The following is a 21,958-nucleotide window of genomic DNA, read 5'->3' as shown; positions in this document are numbered from 1 at the left end:
CTGCTACTGGGTGGTGCTGGCATGCTGAGTACAGGATGTGGCTTTGGGTGGTTGAGTGCTCGTTATGCTAAAGGCCTAAAGAAAAACATGCAACATTTGATAGGTATACACATTTCCAGGAGAGGACGGGGACCAAGCCAATAATTTGTTTGTGGGTTAAAGCCTTAGGCTAGATATTCATTTTCATTTTGTAAATTGGTTTTGCTCATTTCTGCTCCTTTGCAAACTCGCCATCGGGCTGGAATTCGGTTAGGTCGTCGGGCAGTTGATCATCATAGTCCTTGGACCCTTGCTTCATATCATCCCCATCACTATCATTGCCATCATCGTCCTCTTTGGCTGGCTGTCGGGGATGAAGGCCCAGATCGAAGGCCGGATTGAGAACGGTGCCCAGAACCACGGGACCAACGCGTTGCAACACATTATTCACTAGACGATTGATCTGCACATTGATCTCCTATGTGATTCAAATTCAATACACTTTCATATAAACAGGGATATATGTTTTAACTTTATTCATTTTCTAGGGGCCTAAAACCCTGGGCTAAAAGTGTCTGAGTGGATTGTTATATATATATATAGCATTACGTATATGGATTTGGCTGACATTTCGAAGACAGAGGGGTCAAAGGGGGGACGGCTAATGGTTCATGTATTTATATAGATATTATATAAATAATATATCCAATCAGATTCTTACCTTGGTGATGTCGGGGAAAAGTTCGCGCAGCAGTCCAATCGTTCGTTTGTTGCGATCGGCTATCAATGATTCTTGGTCTTTGGCGCCCAATGTCAAGACATCGATTTCCTAAAAAAAAAAAAACATAAAATGATTAGAAATATTGTTTTAATTAATACATATTATTAATACACCCCAATTGATCCAATAAAATCGTACTTAAAACAAAGCATTTCCGCGTGACCTTAGCCATTTGAAACGCAGTTGACTTTCAATTTGGGAATGACTGGTTTAAGGTGCGAATTACTTTTTCTGCGGTCGTGGCAAACAATACTACCTATATAATTTCGTACATCTGTTGCATAATATCTGGCAGTGAAACACCGGAGAAGATGAGGCAGCAGCAGCATCAGCAGCAGATGTCAAACGAAAGAAAACAAAAGGCCCCAAAGTGCCCGCAAATTGACAAAACTTTCACTTTAGACAATGAGTTGCTGGTGGTACCAGTACCTTGCAGCCCGCCCCCTTTTCCCAGCTTTTGGGGGCGCCCCATGTCATTTGTGTAATCAAGTTTCAAGTGTAAATTGTAATTTTCTTGGTGTTACTCGGTGGTTACGAGGGATCTTCTATCACTACACCACCAGCGCATTAAGTGGCCCCTTGTTTAAGTTGAGTTTAGTTCAGTTGAGTGGGTGGTGCAGGGGCTTAGTTCAGTGGGTGGTGGTGCAGCTGCTCTTTGGCCCGAAAAACAAGAGTAAAGCCAAGAGTCAGGGAGCTCAATCTCAAAAGGCCCAGGCCCAGAAAGTCAAATGACTTGGCAAAAAGTTGTTAACGTTAATGGGCAATTGCCAACTGTGCAGCAGCAGCAGCAGCAGCAGCAGCAGCAGCAACAACAGCAATAAGCTGTCTAAGCTAAGAAAATATTGCACAATAAATTTTCAAATTGCATTAAAATTGCATTTTGTGGGCGGTGGATGAATGGCTGAATGAGCGACCAAGAAGGCGACTACCAACTTTTGGACAATCAACAGCACGAGTCACTAAGCAGCAAAAAAAAAAAAAAAAACAAGCAAAGGCAACTTCTTAGTTGCAACAATTGTCAAGGTGCCACCAGGTGCAAAGGATTCCAAGCCGCTCAAAAGCAGCACAATCTAATAATATAGCATCAACACTTTAACAATTGGAAAAGTTTCTTCCGCTACTTGACAACGACTTAAAAAATAGGAAATAAGATTGTGCTGGGCAACCATTTCAATATCGCACAATGTAGTGAAAGTTTTCATACTCTTAGTGGAATGCTCATTGCGAAAATGCATTATTTAAAATTTAAGCGTAATAATTACTTTTCAATTTTGACTTTATTTTAAAAGATTACTATATTCTCTATTCTCTTATTGTCTATGAATATTTTGCATTATTTATACTACTCTTTATACATAATATTGATAGATAGATATTGATACCTTGACAACTCCTTTCCATATATAATCGACGACAATAGTTAAAGTTAATGAGACAATTGTCTATATTCTACCATTGTTTTTATCACTTGCCCATTATTCCAATTGTTAATGGCTTTTGTATGTGTTCAACTCTGTTGGCCTTTCGCTGAAAACCGCATCTTGGCCACTTAATGAGATTGGGTATTTGGAATTTAGCAGGGTATTTCCATAAAATAGTCACGTTTCGCAGCCAGCCAACTTTTGGAATGCTACTTAAAGGTAGAAATGGGATCCCCAGAGCACAAAATGTATATATACAATATATATATATATATATATATATCTTTATTCCTGTGCAGAGTGGATGTTGCTGCTGTTGCAGTGTTTAATTGACTCAAAAGTCAGTGCGGAAGTTGACTTTTACACGCGGGCGGAAGTCAGCAGCAGTAGCTGTAGGAGCAGCAGCAGCAACAGCGACGATGATTATGATGATGAGGAGCATAAAATAAACTTTTGCTAGTTTGGCCAACAAACTGTTGCCAACCTCCCTGTCCCTGTCTCTTTGCCGCTTTCGCTCGCCCTGAAGTATTCATCATATTTTAAGCTGTCTGTCAGTGTCAGTTTAGTGCGACAATTGTTTGGATATTGCCCAGATGGTTTGTAGAAGGGGCAAAGTGTTGGATCCACCAGAGCAGGAGAATGGAGGGACCGAGAAACTACTTAAGGCAAAAGTTACGTTTTTATGGGACATCTTAATGAATTTCAAATGAGTTCAAGCCCAGAAGCCGCCTCGTGGCAAACGTCATTAAAGCGAATGCTGTGAATTTTAAGCAGTCTGCAGTATGTTGGGAATTTCGTTTTCAATTTCAATTTTACCAAGGCGGAAGACATCGCTCATATAGAATCGAATCGAAACGAAACGCTAATCGATTGATCAGCTTGCCCAAAAATATCGACAAGTGGAGAACAAAAAAAAAAAGAAACATAATCGAAAAGAAAACAAATTGTTAAAAACGCTTTAAAATCGCCTTGACCTTAACCAACTTAAGTCGACTCTCGACTCAATAAAAATGCCACAAATTACTGCCATAGTCAAGATTTCATAGAAAGAGAGATATATGCGAGTGTAAAAGCGCCGACTTGAAAAAAAAAAAACTAGATTTGATAATTCATAGATTGCGCATAAATTAACAATGCAAACTGGTATATTTTTTATTTTATATTCGTTGATAAATAGTCACTGATTAAAATGACATTTAGGGAGAGTTAATGTTGGTTTGAATGCACTGCTTAAGTTTTATTTATTGAAAACATATATTTTTTGTAGAGCATTTAGATTGCGATGATGACCATATCAACATTCCGTAAAACCAAATTGAAATTCCAATTTAATTGCGAATGCGACCTCATCGGCAGTGCGTGTCATGACCGCAGTGGATTTATTTTCTATATCTAAACAGATAAATCGTGCCACGCCCATCGCTTATCCATTTGGGCTTAGAGGCAAAAGGCATAGCCAAAGCCTTTTAGCCACTTGCCAGCCGGCCAATGAGGCCTTGTTTGGTGGCTAATAAAAAATACGCGACACAATTAAATTAAATTGAAAAATGGGCGAAACTGGAATTCGAAAATGAATAAATCAAATGAACCACCCGACAAGACTATTGGATAATGGCCGGTCTTTAATTATTCTGAATCACTGGCTAATCGCGCAGATACAACATGCATATTTTTAGTGGCATATAGACAATCATTTGGACTCCCTGCCGTATAAATTGTCTTTGGCTTCCATCTGACTGACATGACAGACAAGGCAAGCGCGTCTCGTTTGCCACTTAACAAAAATGCAGCTACCAACAAATTGCCAGCAGCAGCAGCAGCAGCAACAACGTTGGATTGCGATTGACGTTTTACTTGTCGCACAATGCGGCGTATGCGTGATATGTGTACAGGAGCGCGAAGAGAGGAAGTTGTGCAGTGGTTCAGTGGTGCAGCAGCAGCAGCAGCAGGGGGTGGTGGTTACATAAGCGGAAAGTCAGTCACTAGGTAGTAGACGTGCACTTGGCTAGGAATCAAAACTATTTTTACTCGAGTAGGGTGTAAGCTTTAAGTGGCATAAAGTGCTATTAAACATAGGTATAATATACCTATTATATACCTTAAATCGTGTTTTTCAAGAGTGTCCAAAAGAATATATTTCCAACTTAATAGATCCAAGTACAATGGACTATGAACAGTGAAGATATTTCGGAGTCGACTTCGTTTCCTCCGATTGTTGTTATATCATTTTTGCCACGTGCGGAATGCCAAAGGAAGCCAGCAAGCAAGCCAAACGATACGAATCGAATGCAATCGAATTGAAGCAGACAGACAGACAGAAAGAGGCAAGCAAATAAAAATACAAGTAAAGTGGCAACAATGAAGATATCATTGCAGTTGACATCGCAAAGAAAATTGTCCACAGCTTCGCTTATTTATACACATTTTTCTTCGATTTTCACCGATTTTTTCCAGCCGCATCTCTTCTTGAGAGCTAGTTCAATCGCCATTGTCATCGTCTCGTTAAATGATTTATGGCGCAAGGCATGTCAACACGCCGAGATGAACATCAGCATCGACTACGACTGAGCTAAATATATATAAGTATATATATACACATCGACTACGACTACGACTACGACTTCGACTTCGACTTCGACTTCATTAACGTATCAGCGTTTTGTGGGCTAAATTTTGACCCAGTTTTGGCTCTCAACCACATAGCCAAATTGGGCAACAACAAATGCTTACCGTTTTGTGTAACATTTGCTTTTCGGTTGGAAGTTTTTATTTTTATTCATTTTTTGGCCCATTCAGCAGATGTTCAAAGATTTTATTGTAAACTGCGTGGGTGCAGGCATTTAAAATATATATATATATATTTAGTGGTGCATGGTATCACAGCTTAAAGTTTCCTCATACTTTGTTAAGCAATTTAGTAAGCCGTTTAAATGGTCTCTCGTTAAAAAAGATAGGCACGTAATGGGCAGCTTTTAGCATATCATTTGCATATTATTTTATGGTAAAGTTTAAGAACTATTATTTAAATATATCACTGCTGTTGCGTAAATACATTGCTATACAATATAGTTTTTAGCTCCCACTTAAGATAAATACCAATTGCTACTTCTTAAAAACGGCTTTTGTGCATAACCGCTTTTGGTTTCACAAATAAAAAAAAAACACAAAAAACAAATTTAATTAACTTGTTAAGTGGCCATTTATTTGCTAATGCTTCCTTTCAGTTCTGTAATATTTAAATACCAGGATCAACAATACTACTTTATACCAGGAAAAACGAACTTGCAAGTTTTATTTATGGTTTTCACATGCACATAAAAGTAATTGCACGCCAGCTTTGATTGACAAATATTGCGACGTTGATTATATTCATATATTTTTGATCTTTTTGTTGTTGCCACACAGCCTTTGGGCCATGTGGAGTTTTCAACGATTTCGGAGATTTGTGCAAATTTGTTGCACAAAGTGAAAGCCATAATATGACATAAAACAATGCTAAAAACTGGCCAGCTCTCTGGACGAATAGTTTCGGCTAACAAATTAGCAGGGGGCTGGGTGTACGGGGTGCTAATTGCCGACACAGTGATACAATGATCCCCAACGATGATCGAATGGCATGGGTATGGGAATACTACGAATACGAATGGGAATTTGTGGGGAACTATCTCGCCGCTCGGCAATTAAGTAATAAAATAGCAGAGCTGCAGGGGCTTGCTCAACTCAACTGGCAAAGAGTCCGGTTTTTTTTTTGGCCAGGCCAACACCCAGCTGAGGCTCAACACATCAAAAAAAAAAAAAAAATGCATAGGCAATCGGCAGCTAAGGAAACAGGTACCAAGTGTGCCAACTTCCTTGGAACTGGTACTGGTCTGCTCTCCAAGAGATCGCAGCTCTGATCCAGTCACGCAGGTTGGACGGGCCCAGAGACCCCGAGACCCGAATTGGCCAGGCCAAAAGCCGCATAGCCAAAAACCAAAACCAAAACCGAAAAGTAAAAGGAAGTTTTCGCCGACTGGGCGACAAACATGTTTGGCCGCTTCCTCCCCCTTCCGTAAAAAAAAGCAGCCCAATCCAAGTGCAAATTTGTCAAGCAAATATGGTCGAAAGGGCAACTGAGGCGGCAGCACGCGCTGCTACTCTGCGCCAACTGAATGCTAGCGAGAGTCGCTTCAAGAGTTCCAGCACATTTGCCATTAACTTGAGCACTTGACCAATTAGGTTTATGGTCTTCAATTGTTTTATTACAGCATGTCCATGTTTAATAGATCTTTTACGATTTCATAAATAAATAGTCAAACGACCTTGTTGTTTATTTTGAAACCACCCCTGCCTGAGAAAAGAGTCTATGAAAGCTTTGAATAATATTTGTTTTACACACTCGCTTGTTTGATTTTTGGCTACTTTATCACTTTCTTGATACACTCAGCAAGGTAAATATTTATTCTGTATTAAGCTTCTCTAAATAAATTGATAGCTTTATTATGAATTTTAGCACGAGCAGAAAATTTGTTAATGCATGATCGTAATTCAGAGATTTTAAACCCGAAAATATACCAATTTAAGGCTATCAAACGCATTGAGCTCATTCAGAATATAACCACAAAAGTGTTAAGAATTATGATGGACTCACCTTGCCATTGGCAAGCGGGATTTGGAGGACGTCCAGCTCGGAATTACCGTTGGCGGGCTGCGGTAGCGGTACGGCGCTGATGAGGCAGGCGGCGCTGCCGAGGATCAGGAGCGCCAGGATGTGCTGTCTACTTGGCTGCCTCATGCTGTTTTTGTCGCGTGCGCGTGTGTGTTTGTGTGTGTGTGAGCGGGACGTGGGAGTGTGTGGGTGTGCTGGAACGAGATAACATGCTAATTAATGATAATGCAGAGACCAAAGATGGCAACAAACTATGCATAAAGGTCAGCGGGCGGTGACCTTCTGTTATCGCGCGCGTTTCTTACACCTTTGAAATCGGAAATATATATATATATATATAAGATAAATAAAACGGAATCGAAGCCGAATAAAAAACGAACATCTTGTTTGATTTCGAGTCTGTGGTTTTGGTTAATCTTTTTTTTTTTTCCAACCGTTTGTTTGGCTTGCTGGCTATTCTCTGGCCACCAAGGTCTTCGAAACGATGCGGATGCTAACGATAACTGTCAATAGGCGATGGCCAATGGCCAATGGCCAACTATGGCGGTGGTTTGGTCAAGTTTAAATATTGGACATTTCTTGGGCAACTCGGCGTATGAGTAATGCCAGCAGTATTAGTGTGCTGCAACGGCGAGCAATTTTTAAATCACAACAAAAAAAATTATGTAATTTTTTTTTTTTCAACTTTTTATATTTGGCCAGCAGCAGCAGCAACCAGTATTTGTGTGTCTGTTTTATTTTTTGTGCAATTTCTACGGCCAAAGCTTTTTAAAGCTGGGCTTTTGTTAAAAAAGAAATTGAATAAGGCCCAGTGAAAGAGGGAGAGAGAGAGAGAGAGGGAAAGATAGCGTTAGAGAGGGAGGGAAGCACACAGGTGCGAAAAGCAAGGCATCAGTCGTAATTACACACAAAAATGTGAGAAACTGCATTAAAAACAAACCAATCTCGAAGCTCTAATTGAAGAAAGGCAGCGGCGTGGAGAGCGCGAGGGGTATAATTTCTTTGGTCAACAGCTATGCAAAATTATGAGTCATCGCGAACCTAATGAGAGAAACTAAGTACATAGTAAGGGAAACCGTAAATTAGAATCGCTGATTGCCTTATTAGACTTTGACACGAATGTGAGATGACATTGCGAGCTCAAAGGTTAAGGCTTTGCCAATTGGAGATCAGCTGGTGAAAAGTTGAATAACAGATGGAAATACGTCGCCAACAGGTAAATACTAAGTCAATTATAATCGGTAAAAGCAAAACAAGGTTCTCAATTGTACTGCCTAATAAAATGAATCACCCCTGGGATTAGGGAACTTAAGCTCTATTTCTTTGGAAAACACTATAAAAAGTTAAACAAATCCCATCTAATTCCATTTCGATCATGCTAGTTATGATAAACCATTATATTAATATGAGAAATATAACAAGCAGCATATTTATAAAGAACATGCAAAAACATCTGCAAATTTAGTGGCAAAACTATATAACCTAAAACTCGGCAACACCCATTTAAAAAATCATAATAAATGTATTCGGGGAAACTCCGAATGCTCAAGACGTTAAGTCATCTTCGGCTGAGGCATGCAAGAAATGAACTTGAAAGCGTATTTTGGGCCGTTTTGTTTTGGCCGCCTTTGCTGCTGTTATGTTTTTGTTTTGCTGTCAATCAGGCAATCACACCAGCAATTTGGCAATACAAAAGCGTCGAGAAAGGGGGAACTTCAAAACTGGGGATTGCCACCTCGAGGCGAACATGCAACGCTGATGGTCCGGTCATCGTCATCGTCATCGCCATCGTCTTCTTCTTCTTCATTGCTGGCCCGTCTTAACTTGGCCCGAAGTCTGCTGGCTGTTAAAGTAGGGCGTAAGCGCCAAAATCCAAAAAAAAATCCGACGAAGGCGACCACAACAGAAAAGCAAAAGAGAAAGAGTGAAAACCGGCAACAACAGAGCTCCACCAGATGTTATGTCATCTTTGGGCCTGTTGCTTTTACTTTCAAGCTCTCCTTCTCTTTCTCTTTCTCTCTCGCTCTCTCTCTATCTCTCTCTCTATCTCTTTCACACTCTTTCTCTCCCTCTCTTTCACTCGCTTGCCCTGAGCTGATCCATTTGCTTCTAACAATTGTCCGAAAAGTGATCAGTGATCAACAACGTGACTTGACATCTACCATTCGGTTTATTTTTTGTATTTTTGCATACGGAACTTGGGGCTTTTATGATTACGACTCACTGGCAATTGCACAAATATCATAAAACTCATAAAAACGAAAAATCCGCATCTGGCATTGAGTGCATGCTTCGGCATGGACATGTCGTAATTAAAAGGCAAAGCCCCCAAAACACAACAGCGATAATCAAGGCTTGAGTGGGATTTCGGATATATGAGGGATTTCGAAATATAATTTAAGCCAAGTGACTGGGTGTTTTCAAAAAAACAAAAAAAGAAAAAAAACTGAAGTAGTGCACTTCCTGTGTCTCACAGTTTGCAATTAAAATTCGCCCTTGCGAAGTTTGGGTTCAGGGAAACGGTGCGTATGCGTGATATTTTCACAGGGGAGTGTGAAACTTTGGTAGTTCCTAGTAGCTTATTTTCCAAAAACTATCTAAAGAGGGTAGCTCAGAAAATTCTAAATAAGTTTATTTATTCTACTGTTTGGAGTGGGGGGTTAAATAAGAAAAATTCCAAATAAATTCTGGAAAACTCGAAGACAAATTTTTTGAAGTCCCCATATTTTAATAAGCATCTTATTTTCTACAGATATAAGAATAATATTCAACCGGCTTGTCAATATTCTCCCTGAAGATATCTGTTCCACTTAAGTACCCGCCAAATAAAGCCCCTCGCCAATCGATTTCAGCACTGCACACGAAACCTCTCGAAACGCAATTTGGAAATTGGCAATCAAAAACGTTTTTGTGTTAACCAACTCGCATTAATTGGGCAATCCAAGCAAGGTAAATGAATGCAGCAAATGAGAAATGAGACAAAACCGAAAATAGTTCAGCACACGCGTCAGGTATTTATATGTTTTTGTGATTTTTTCGGTGTGTTTTTTTCTTTTTTTTTTTTTTTTTTGGTTACTTTCAGTTATTTCGTATTATTGTTCACAAGCCAAGTGTTCTTTAAAAATTGTTAAGCACAGCAAAAAAAATTGGAAAAAAATATAATATAATGTTTTTGTTTAAGGTTTTTTCAATCCGAGTTTTGGTGGTTTACTTTTTGTGTTATATCCTCGCGAATATAGTTTGTTCTTTGCGATTTTTATTTTTTAGCACATCACATTGTTGTTGGTGGGGATACATACGCGTTTTGGCCAAAATGTAAACAGCCCAAAAAAAAATTATATATATTTCTTTTTTGTCTAAAAAAGAAACAGCAACAATTGCGTGGATCGGTGGATCAGTGGATCGTGGATCGGTGGTGCGACTGACTGCGACTGCTTCTCTTTGTGGTCTGGGCTGTTGGGCCTGCAATTGATTACTAACGTGATTTTATCACACACAAGCGACTAAAGCTCGAGACAAAGCGCGCCGTGTACGCCGGCAGCGGCGTTGGCAGCGGCGCCTCTGAAAAAACGCCCGCCGTACCGCCTCCGTACCGCTTGAGCCGCCTCAAGTCCAAGTCGAGCCGCTCGAGTTCCGCTCGAAACGAAAACGAAAGTGAGCGCCAAAAGTCAAGCTTGAGTCGCTCGTGAGCTTGACCAGGCTTTTTGAGTGGTTTCCACTGGCGTTTCATTATTATTTTTACTCGTTTTCATTTTTATTTTTTACGAGTAACTCCTGCTGTTTGTTTTTTGTATTTGTTGTATCTTTTGTATTTTTCCCATTTTTTCGACAAGACGATTACGCGAAAAGTTTCCGCCTCGTGAGTGCCAGCTTCAGTTTGTCAGTTTGTCAATCTCCATCAGCTGGCTCAGTTTGTCAGTGGGCCGTGGCCAGGATTAGAGCCAGTTTTATTTTCGCCTTTTTATTTTTATTTTTACTTATTTTTTTCTTTTACTTTTTTTTTCGTATTTTTAGTTTAGTGGCTTACACAACCTCCTGTGCAGCTGCGCATCTTGAAGATGCATTTTTATTGCCGCTTCCCTGCGATACCAAATAATCGTTGGAGTTGCATTTATCGATATTGCCAGTCGCTACAATCGGACACTTCAATTTGATTCGATTTGATTGCAGTGCCCATTACCATTCCGCATTCCGAAAGTTAGGCAGAAAACAAATAAAGCAACAGATGTCTTTGGCTTGAAATGGAAAATTTTATGAAAATTGCCAGCCAAGTCGTGGGGTTAATGGAAGTCGTGACATCGCCGCACCACTATTCAGAATATTTCGAGTTACTATTTAGAGGTACTTAAAATGTATGAGTTCTTAAAACATTGCTAGTTTCTATGATAAAGAAATAAAGTTCAGTTGGGGAAACAAAACATACCTTTAATGTCTTATTTAAATGCTAATGGGGAAGAATATGTATTTTAAAATGTATAAAACGCTGAAGTTTAAGCATTGACAATTTAATGTATTTATTTTCCCAGACACTGTACAATAGTTCTGCTGAAAATAACTTTAAGCACATATAACTGCCATTTTTAAACACATACTTTTCATATTATAGAAATATTATATTATTATTATTGTTAACTAAAAATTTGTTCAACTCCTGTCAATGTTTCAAGCGCTTTAAGGGTTCAATTAAGTTCACTGAACTTGGTCTTTGGTCCACAAAATTCTATGAAGTGTTCCACCACTTAGCGCTTCGAGGGTCTAACTGGGCCCAAAAGGTTGGCCACAAAATTTCCGCACTGTCATGCTGGCCATGCACTTTGGCCAAAAGCCACTCGATAATAATCAGAAGCAGAAACCTTCGGCCAGCCACAAAAGCGCGAAGGAAAAAAAAAAAATAAAGAAACTCAAAATCGAATACTGACCAACCGCAAGACAATGTCGCCGATCTGTGGTTAGCGACAGTTATGCGTTGTTCTTGAATGATCGATCATGGTGATAATGATCGTTGTTGTGGCCATAATCACGGTGGAGATGAAGATGTAGCGTTCATATGACCTTCTGTAGAATCAGAACTGACAGCAGCCAGTCGGCTGTGGACGACATTTTTGATAGTTTTCAGCACGCAAGTGAATGGAATTTCAGCTCCTAGGCTACAGTGAGGCCTGGCTAAGGATGCTACGAATTCTGCGACACTTTTGGTATCTTAAAACAGTAGAGGAATGGGTTACAAGACTTAAAAAATTAATTGCTTATTGCGTATACTAGAAAATTGCATATATGAATATTTTGCCATTTTAGTTGTTATGCCTAATTTCCTCTGCCAGTTTTTATTATATTAGACATAAACTAGTCTACCAGGTATGATTATTTGTATTATTTTTTTAATATAGAGACCACTGTGCTGGCAGTGTGAACCGGAAGCTAGTGCTCAATGCGACTCGATTCGAATCGTTTCCATTGGATTCGATTTACTTCGATTTGATTATTGGTTCGAGCATCGCTCTTTTATTTGGTTTTTATATATGATTTTCCATTTTTTATTTTTTTTTTTGGACTGGGCAACCGCATTACCTTCGGCGGCGGACTGTCGCCGCTCTGAAGGATAACCGGTAACCGGTAGGCGGCTTTTGTTTAGTTTTTTTTTTTTTTTGGCTGGCGTTGCCCTGGGTTAACGACCAACTGGCGCAAAAGTGTGGAAGTGCAGGCAGACATGCATGGCAGGCTACAAATTACGCATACGCCGCTTGGTACCGAGCCCAACTGGAGCTCAACTGGAGATACTGTATCTTGCCGATTGCAAAAGCAAGAGTAACAAATATAGCTAAAGCAAAGCAAAGCAATAGCAAATGCGAAGGCAGGCGAGCCAAAATCAGTCAGTCGGTCGGTCGACTAGTGAGACTCACTAAACTAACTCACTAAAAGTTGCATGCGTTCGAAATCAGTTTAAGGTGAATTAGATTTTGACACACATACAGCGACAGCGTTTTGCATAAACACAAAAAAATACGAAAATATACGAATATACGAATATACGAAAATTATGAAATTAGTCTCAGTGGCCTGGGTCGTTCGCTTTTGCGAAAAGCAAAAGCTGCCAAATCGAAAATGACAACGAAATTAGCTTTAATGGCCGGACTTCAGACTCTATTGTCTAGCTCTTCTTGTTGTTTTTGCGACTTTGCCACGCCCATATGGGCGTTCGCAATTTGCATAAGATGTTCTATTTGAACCCGAACACCAAAAGGGGCAACTGCTCAGCACGAGACTAAGCCAGAAGTTCTTAACTACTTAAGGTTCTGTTGAATTGCAGTTTTAAGTCTTAATTTACACACTTTTTTTTCCAGGAAAAGTAAGTTGAATTGCATATTTTGTATTCTAATAGATATTTGAGCAATAAATCCGACTTAGTACGCTTAGTGAAATAATAAAGTAAAATTACTCTGGCCATTTTGGTCCTCTTTTAATTCGCATGCAAACTCGAAGTTAACATATATGCAGAATTTGAATACCTCTGCCAAATGTTCCGACTTCTTTGGGGACCCTCATCGGCCCTGGAAAGCGACTATACTTGGTATACAAGAGGGCCAAAGTGGCGGAGCCCATTGTCCCTGCCATTGAACGGCAATTCATGGCGCATCAATTAATTCTGGCGACGTTGACATGGCTTTAAATCGAGCGACTTGCAGACGAAGCGATCCATTGGAGTGGCAATCGGGGGCTACACTGATAGATGGGGAGGGGGGGTCTATGGGGCTTTTGAGGGGTATATTGTGCAGATTACTGACAGTTCACTTTGCCGTGTGCCCAATGGTGCAATTAAATGTAAAGACATCGCCGAAGTCACTGCCATTGTTCGGTGTTTGTTTCTTGTTTCTTGTTGCCTGTTGCTGTTTCAGTTTCAGTTTTAATGGCAGCCCATAGACAATAACAAGGTTGGTCTACAGTTTTTGTGCTTCGTTTTCTTGGTACTCTTTGGATTTGATTTAATTGCCAGCGTTTTCGGACCATTACAGGGACTTAATTCTTCGATTTTATGAGTAATCCGGCAAATAGCTGTGCCGACGAGACCCTGAACGGGATGATGATCTACGATTCGGACTCTGACCCGGATTGTAGTCGTATCAATCGTCACGTTCCACGTTCCCAGTAAACACACAAAAAAAAAAAACGCCGAGTCTGAGCCTTGCATAAATTAGCGATTGCCAAAGTCTCTCGGCGTTTTTGTCTCAGTTTCTCAGCCTCCGTCGGTGACTAATTGCAAACAATTACTAATATTAAGTACGAGTGGTTGTCCGAGTGTTCAAATAATAAGAGATACAAAGTGTCCCAAATGCAAGCAGACAACTTGATTTCTGGCGTGAAAAGGAAGCTGTCACATTGGGAGATTGGGCCACGATTCAATCGATGATGGCGAATTTTAAATGCTCTGCAAGCCAACAAATAATCTTTGTTGATTAGTGAAAGTAGGGGGTAGACCAGATATTAATCCAAATATTTATTAACTTATATAGTATAAAAACTGGAAAATATATTAATGAACCTTCTAGAGTACTTCAACTCAACTTTTCCGATTTTGTTGTTCAAAATGGACTTTAAACTCATGGTCAAATAGTTATAAATCCGCAAATTCACAAATAGTTTAAATACATTCGGGAAGATGCTGATGTTGGACTTTCGGCAGGCAATGAGCTCATAAAGTTCACCATTATCCACTCAACCGCTTTGCGAATTCCGGCAGGGAAATGCAAGGGTGTGTGTGTGTGTCTATGTGCTTGGTATGAAAGGCAAAAATATCATAATGCATTTAAGCCAAGTTAACATGTTAACAATTCTGTGGCTGCGGCGGCTTTTGGTTTTGGCCGTCATTTTCAGTTGATTGGCAAACCGAACGTGGTGGCCCACCGAAAAAAAAGAGAAGAGATAAAATTAAAAAGTTTTGGCTAGACAGGGGCGGCGGTGGGTTACGGGGCGTGGTCCGGCAGTAGTGCTATGAAATGGCGACTCTGTAGTGTCATGATTTATCGGAGCTGCCTGGTTAACTTTTTGCCCTCAAAAATAAAAACAAAAACCAAAAGAAAAGTACGTGATATTGATCAGGTTAACTCAGGGGTTTTTTCCATATTTTTTCAAACAACATTTTGGTATTCAGTGACATCGAAAAACAAGAATATTACCCACAACTCTTTAACACCATGACTTGGCGGATATCAATCAGTCAGGCCTTCTGGCAGCTGTTGCCTAAATTTAGACTGTCTGGCTTTGATCGAAGTGATTGGCCGAAAAATAAAAATAAATGAGAAACCGCTGCACAGAGCTGTAAATAATTAAATCCATGAGTTGGCGCAAACAAAAGTGGCGATTGTTGTTAATGGGAGAGCAGCGCGAATTGGGTCATTAGTCTGGAATCAAAAAATCCTGAGCGGGAAGTCAGACCAACGGCAGCCAATTACACAATGTTTTCAACGAGATTTTAACAGCAAGTGATTGCATAAACTGGGGATTATATTTAGATGGATTGCTTGTGCAGTAAAAACATCCACTTTATTTATAAATAATACCATTATAATTTATTGGGGCCACTTTCTGCACACATACTTTGGATGGAAAATAAGGACAACGATTTCCGGTAAAAGTTCAAAGGGGTTATTCATCGTTACTTGGCCAAATGTAATAATAAAGTTAAGTAACTGACTGATTTTAATATCCAATAATCAACGTAAGAGAATTTTTTCCCTTTTTAGCGGATTCAAAAGAATTCAGTTATGGGTAAATTTTTGCATGCATTGTCGTCAAATTTGCAAAAAATAGAGTTCTTATTTTAAAATGTAGTTTGATTGGGAAATTAATAACGAGCTAAACTAGGTATGGCACTCCATGTTTAGACAATTATTTTGAAAGTTATGGAAAAAAGACTAATTATTTTATGACAGAAAATCGGTGATTTGCAAAATTACATTTTTACGAATGTATTTTTCGTCATAACTTGACTAAAAATGCTAAAAAAGATGAAAGAGTTAATGCTTTGAGCAGCCAATTATCAATGCTAAAGATCCCTGTCACTTATTGACAGATTTTGGGAAAAAAATTTTTGGGTGAATTTTTGCATTTTTGTAAGGGGTAACATCATCAAAATTTGCAAAAAATCTGAAAAAAATGGAATTTCCATTTGTGAATACAGTTCGATTGGGAATTTAAATACGAGCACAGCGGTGTATGACATTCCATATTCAGACAATTATTTTTTGAGTTGTGTTCAAAAAACGGATTATTTTATCGCGGAAATTCGATTTATTGCAAAATTTGATATTAACGAAGTGAAAGTTCTCCATAACTTGTCTAAAAATGGTCATATAGATAAGAGAATACCAGTTTTATACATCTAATTGGTAGTATCTAGACGAATAATAATTAAAAGCAGTTATGTTAAATACGTATTGAATATGAATGCAAAAAGAGGTGCTCTGGATTTTCAAAGCTATTATTTAAAGATAAAATAGTGTCTAATGGCATTGCATCTATATGTGGCTCGCTTGCGTTTATTTGATTCCTGCATTAGCATTTAAGAATAACAATAGGTCGAACTAGTTTGGCTTTGGAGATGACAGATTAGCTTAATCTCAGCGCATCTTTGGCTGTTTCTTTAGTCCGGCAATTAGCAGAAATGAACTCGAAGGACTTCTGATGGCCAAGAGTGTATTGTATTGTTTGGGCCAGGCCAAGCGCCATTCCAACGATTTGTAGCCTAGAGGTTAAACCAATTGTATAACAAGCGCTAAGAGGCTGCGCCAAATTCAAGTGGTTAGGGGTATAAAAAAATAAATTGCAGCAACTAGTTTGCTTTTAATATTTATGGCGCTATTTATTATGTTAATTTCCGAGCACGGCGATTTCTCACAGGCAAACGAATCAATCGTTTATATTGTTTTTTGTTTTTTTCTTTCTAGCCACTGCCCCAATTCGCTGAATAAATGAAGGCAAAAATCGCTGGGAGTCGTAAAAGTGCAAAGTGTATAACTAAACCGCATTAAAATCGAAAAGTTGCCTGCAAAACTGCAACTCCGTCTCTTTCGGATTTTCAGCATTAGTGTTTAGTATATGTTGCCAAGCAGCGAAACGAAGTCAAACGATTTGGCAAGGTTATTATTTATTGCACAAAGATATGTGTTAATAATACACACAAACACGAATCGAGTTTCGAATACCGCGGAGTTGGCAGTTAGAGTCGAGTGCTTTTTTTCGCCTCCAACAATTGTCAATAAACCCTAATTGCCAGAGATCGTAATTCTCCGAGTACAATGTCAAGTGCCGATGGCTCATTAGCGATGGAGTGTGGTGGTCGCCATTTCCGCTTCCGGCTGTGGTTCAAATCAAAAAGGGTTTTCCGCTGCGAAAAATACATGCGAATATATACCACACATTGAAGAGCTTGAAAGTGAAAAATGAGGAAAATAAATACCCATAACGATGGCAAATTAAAAGTGTAGAAGTGCCAAAGAAAACAATCCTTTTCTTGTGCGGCTTAACAAATCATTTCACAAATCACCGGCTGTGCCTCAAATATATTCAGACATTCGAAATTGATTTCCATTTGAAGGCTAAATGCAAGATTTGATCGGAATTTAAACAGTTTTAACATGTTTGGCTTATGTTATATTTGAAGTGTTTATAGCACGATTTTGGCATGTTTTAAAACGGAATTTTGAGTGACTTGAAGATTTTTAAATATGTATATCTCTGCAACAGATGGCCATGCCATGTTATAAATAAACAGTAACATTTGTACACACCTAAGAATATTTTAAGCATCTCGAAATCAAGGCTGCTCCATTGACAAAGATTTAAAGATATATCAAGTAAAATAGCTTGTTAGACACTAGATAAATAGAGGAATATTTAATTCATTGCATTAATTTTGTATAAAGGGTTCTGAAATCATCACCCTTGAGCATGTAAGGTTCAAACTGCTAATGAATCTGACTCATCGCCCCGTGAATGCCACAAGTGACTTACTATAATATATCAGATCGTAAAGTTGCCATTAGATGGCTGAATTAAAAGCCAACATCTGAGGGCAGTCGAAGCATTAAAGGGCACAACATTTGCACAAAGTGAAACAATTATATCATTATTGTTTTGGCTTAGCTCGTTTTATTGTGCCCCATAATTACGGTTGTGGTTTCGTATTTTTTTTTTTTCGGGAGCCACTAAGAAACGTTTACTGAAAACGTTGATGCACAGGAAAAAAATTATAATTACAATACATATAAAACTACAAAAAAAACTATAATAAAATGCATTTATTTCAGTTTTGTTTAATTCAAAAAATTGTATATAAATGTTTGCACCGAAAAGTGATTGCAAAATGCTCTTGTATTATTAAAAATATTTAAAACTGATTTCTTAAATATAATGAACATTACTTTACTGAAGCTCCAAGTGAGGCACGCTTCAACAGTTGGAGTTGCGTTTAAACGCTTATGTCATGCCGATCCAATCCGAACCGAGTAGCTATATATGTATGTGCATATCCCCCTTATATTCCCCATCCGATCTCTGCGCACTTGAAAGGTTAAACGAGCGTGACGAGCCGCCGCCGCCGCCGCTGATGTTTTGCCGCTTGGACTTGGACTACCTGGCTTTAGCTTTGGCTTTGGCTTTAACTTTAACCCATGTTTGCCATTACGTTCACGGGGCAGCCCCTTCACGTAATCTCCCGCCGCCCAGTCAGTGCCCCCGGACGATCATCGCCGAGATGCTGGCCCAATCTCACCCATTTAACTAATGGCCAATGCTAATTAACAGTCACGCATAACTGAGACACCTGCATTTCGGTTTTCCACCTTTTACATAAGGCCTTTATTTCAATCACCTTTTGGGGCGCTGAAAGCCGAAAAATAAGGGGAAGTAGGCACATTATGGCATTAGCTAATGGCTCCGATTCGTGTCGTCTATTAAATGTGCCTAATGGCCGGGTAATTGTGGCTTCTGGTTCTGGCCAGGTGAGAAGTCTGGTCATTTGTAAGCCCCGATGTTCTGGTCATATTTTAAAGTGGTGTCTTGGGAAAGCACCCAATACATATAATTATGGCTCATCATAATTCTGGCAAAGAGGAAATGCGATTCATCTAGATATATTTCTTAGCATCAAAGTACTTAGACATAATCTCTTCTCTTGTTATTAAAGCTACTTTAACTTAATGACAATTCCTAAAAGTTATTGCCATAACATTCCTCTTCTAATAGGTCTTAGGAAATATACTATAGAAACATGACAATAGCAATAATATCTGTAAGTCCATTTAATTGAGTAATAGAAACTAGTTCCAGCTGGAAAAACTAAATTAGTTTAAAGATGAAGCCCCCTTAGATGAAACGCCCCCTTGTTAAGATGTCGCTATATTTGCGTACGACAATCCGTGGCATAAGATATGCCACACTGATCAGCTCCACAGACGATTGACCCATTGCACAATCGTCAAAACGAAGGCGGGTCCAGTGGGAGGATCCACCAACCACGCCCACCGCCCAACTAACCGTGAACGTTTCGATGGATCCATGCGAACCAAACGATCCGCAGATGTTATATGAGCTAGTGGACAAAGCTTCCTGGACGCAGTTTTCTTTCGATCGGCCGCCAATGGAGAACCTGCAAGTGCTGCGATTGCTCCTCGGATTAATCGGTTTAGTCCTGATCTCGAGATCGGTGGATAGTAGGCCGGGTGGAATGGAATTTCAGTCGCACTATTTGCAGGCCATTACCGCCTACCGAAGGCTAGAGAGGATCCTTCCCAAGGATGAGCTGCGCGCTTTAACGGGCATTGGATTATTGAATGGAGCCCGCCAGGCGGAAGAGCAAATGGAACAGCATTTGGTGGAAGCCGTCAGGGAGCTGCTGTTCCAAATGAATCTTACGGAGAGCGGGCGTGTAATGTCCAAAATCGATGCCATCGAACAGCAGTTGTCCAGGGATCAGAGGGCGCTGGAAATACTCAATCGGGTGATGGATGTGGTGTCCCAGGCCAAGGATGATCATGAGTTCCGAGTGGAGTTAAGGGAAATGGCTCAGGAGCAAAAGGAGGAAGAGCTGTACAATCAGGAACTCTCCGCCGATCTCACGGATCAGCCAAAATTGGGCGAGAGATTGGGAAAACTGAGACGGAATATCATCAAGCAGGTGCCACAAATGAAAAACGAACTGGAGGCCAAGATTGACAAGGCTCTGCAGCATTTATTGGAACAGGCTGGAGAGGATGGAGTGTTGGCCAAGGCCAAGCAAAAGGTGATCCACAAAAGGCAAATCAAGAATGGAACAAAGCAGAGGAAACAGGAGAATCGGAACAACCAGGAGGAGGCGGAGCAACGACAAATTCCGGAGGAAATGAGGATTATAAAGTCCATACTTTCTGAGGTAGTACTAGAGAAATTATTCACAATTCCTTAAAAATCACATACATTAATTCAAAAGTGGTTTTTGAATATAAAAATGATTAACCTTTTAAGTTTAAGCTAAAAATGCATGTCTTTAGTATGGAACGCTTGATTTTTTTTAACGCCAGGCTCATGACTTGCGCTTCCAGGAAGATTTCCTGGAAAATATGTTGGATCAGCCGCCGCCGAGGCGAATTAAAATAGAACCCAACTCTTCGGAACTCGATGATCTGGATATAAACGTAAAGGTGAGCAAAGGACCCATGTTTAACCCTTTGTGACTAACCCAATGACCGCTAATTGATGATGACCTAACCCAACATTGACTTGGTTCACCTAACCCTTTGTCCCACGGCCTTTTGAAGTCGCCAAATGTTACAGCCAAAGGTAAACCGAAAATGAAAGCAAAGCCGGAGAAACAGGTGGAGGCGGAGGGCACAGGCTCCTCGTCGGAATTGGCCACGGATGACAACGATGACCTGGGCGATGGGGATGAGCCCGGTGATGGCGGAGACGGAGCAGGTGGTGGAGGAGGCGGTGGCGGTCTGGTTGGCATCATTAGCAGCCTGAGCGGTGTAAGTGGAAGGCTAAGAAACCCATAAATATTTATTTAAAATGGATTTATTTAGGGTGAAGGTGGTTCCGATGTGGGTGCCTTAATTGGTGCCCTTACCGGTGTGATATCCACTTTATTTGGAGTAAGTATTGAAGTTTTCCAATCAATCAAGGGTATTTAAATAGAAAAACTATCTTTTAGCCTGGAGGCCTAGATGTGCAAGGTCTGATTCAAACGGGAACCTCGCTGATCTCTGGTCTTCTGGGCGGGAATAAGAACTTTGGCCTCGTGTTGGGACAATATGTGGGCACTGCTTTGGATGGTCTCTCTGGAGGTGGTGGAGCGGTGGGTTCCTCAAACCTATTTTCATGAATTTCCAGTCATTTTACTTGCATATATTATTTTTTCCAGATTAACAATGGCCAGTTTATAGGCAACTTCTTGGGCACTGTGCTGGCCGCATTGAGCGCTGTATTTATATATTTTGCTTATATATATATTTACCTTCTAGATCCCAACCTCATAACTGTGTTACTAACCCCTGAACGTCATTTATTTAGCGAGTGCAATAAACAACATTCTACAATCTTTAACAGGATCCCGAGGAGGAGGGCCCACCGCAACCATTGACCTTCACCAAGAACCTGATCACCAGCTTCCTGGAGGCAAAGTTTCGACCAATTTCAGAGGACGGCTCAGAGGAGCGACACGGAAGTGCGGAGTTGCCACGCCCGCGAAAGAAGAAGGAGGGCGGTGGATGGGCAGCTGCGGCGGCAAATAACTTTGATTCTGGAGGATTTGTGAAGCAAGTGGCCTCCCATCTGGTGAGCAATGCCCTTGGATTGATTTTGAATGCCGGTCTGGGAGCCGCTGGAGGAGCTTCGAGTGCAGCCAAGAATATTTTCGCCAGCAGCAGCATGGGTCATCATGCCAAGCCGGCAGATCACCATAGATCTTGGAACCCCTACCATAATGAGCCATTCTAGCCAGCTTAGTCATCACATAATCATAGTTACGTTAATCGTTTGTGTTAAACCCATTTTTTTTTTGCTAGTTCGTAACCGAAATAAATAAAGAAGTGAGGAGAAAGACTTGTTGGTCACTTGGGCAGCTAAGAAAGCGTAAAAGAGGGGCTCTAAATCAAGTGG

At 40.1% G+C, this 21,958-nt stretch overlaps 2 protein-coding genes across 9 annotated transcripts in view; one reads left to right on the top strand and one right to left on the bottom strand.

The window, feature by feature from the left end:
- Nucleotides 1-10,311, bottom strand: part of CG32694 (uncharacterized protein) — a 17,193-nt gene extending 6,882 nt beyond the window's left edge. For 4 of the 7 annotated variants that reach the window (NM_167209.2, NM_001258667.1, NM_167212.2 and 1 more), the window contains exons 1-3: nucleotides 10,129-10,306; nucleotides 6,812-7,023; nucleotides 701-808 (exon numbers count right to left, since the gene is read on the bottom strand). In NM_167209.2, the coding sequence (NP_727380.1) occupies nucleotides 701-808; nucleotides 6,812-6,955 (252 nt within the window). In that variant the 5' untranslated portion in view covers nucleotides 6,956-7,023; nucleotides 10,129-10,306. Of the gene's footprint in view, nucleotides 458-700; nucleotides 809-6,811; nucleotides 7,024-10,040 lie in introns of all 7 variants that reach the window. The other 3 variants (NM_167210.2, NM_167211.2, NM_001298140.1) reach the window with 2 other exon arrangements.
- A 9,125-nt stretch (nucleotides 10,312-19,436) lies between these two features.
- On the top strand, nucleotides 19,437-21,848 carry CG15252 (uncharacterized protein). 2 transcript variants are annotated; one of them, NM_132367.3, is made up of 7 exons: nucleotides 19,437-20,234; nucleotides 20,383-20,502; nucleotides 20,620-20,829; nucleotides 20,884-20,952; nucleotides 21,012-21,155; nucleotides 21,222-21,281; nucleotides 21,407-21,848. In NM_132367.3, exons 1-7 carry the CDS (start codon nucleotides 19,464-19,466, stop codon nucleotides 21,794-21,796), a joined length of 1,764 nt encoding a protein of 587 aa, NP_572595.2. In that variant the 5' UTR covers nucleotides 19,437-19,463; the 3' UTR covers nucleotides 21,797-21,848. The 2 variants fall into 2 exon arrangements, with proteins under 2 accessions (NP_572595.2, NP_001096932.1); NM_001103462.3 differs by lacking the exon at nucleotides 21,222-21,281.
- The last annotated feature ends 110 nt before the right edge of the window (nucleotides 21,849-21,958 follow it).

This window comes from Drosophila melanogaster, chromosome X (assembly GCF_000001215.4).
Source record: "Drosophila melanogaster chromosome X".
Classification (NCBI taxonomy): Eukaryota; Metazoa; Arthropoda; class Insecta; order Diptera; family Drosophilidae; genus Drosophila; species Drosophila melanogaster.
The sequence above is the reverse complement of the archived record's forward strand: the minus strand, read 5'-3'. Positions and strand labels throughout refer to the sequence as shown.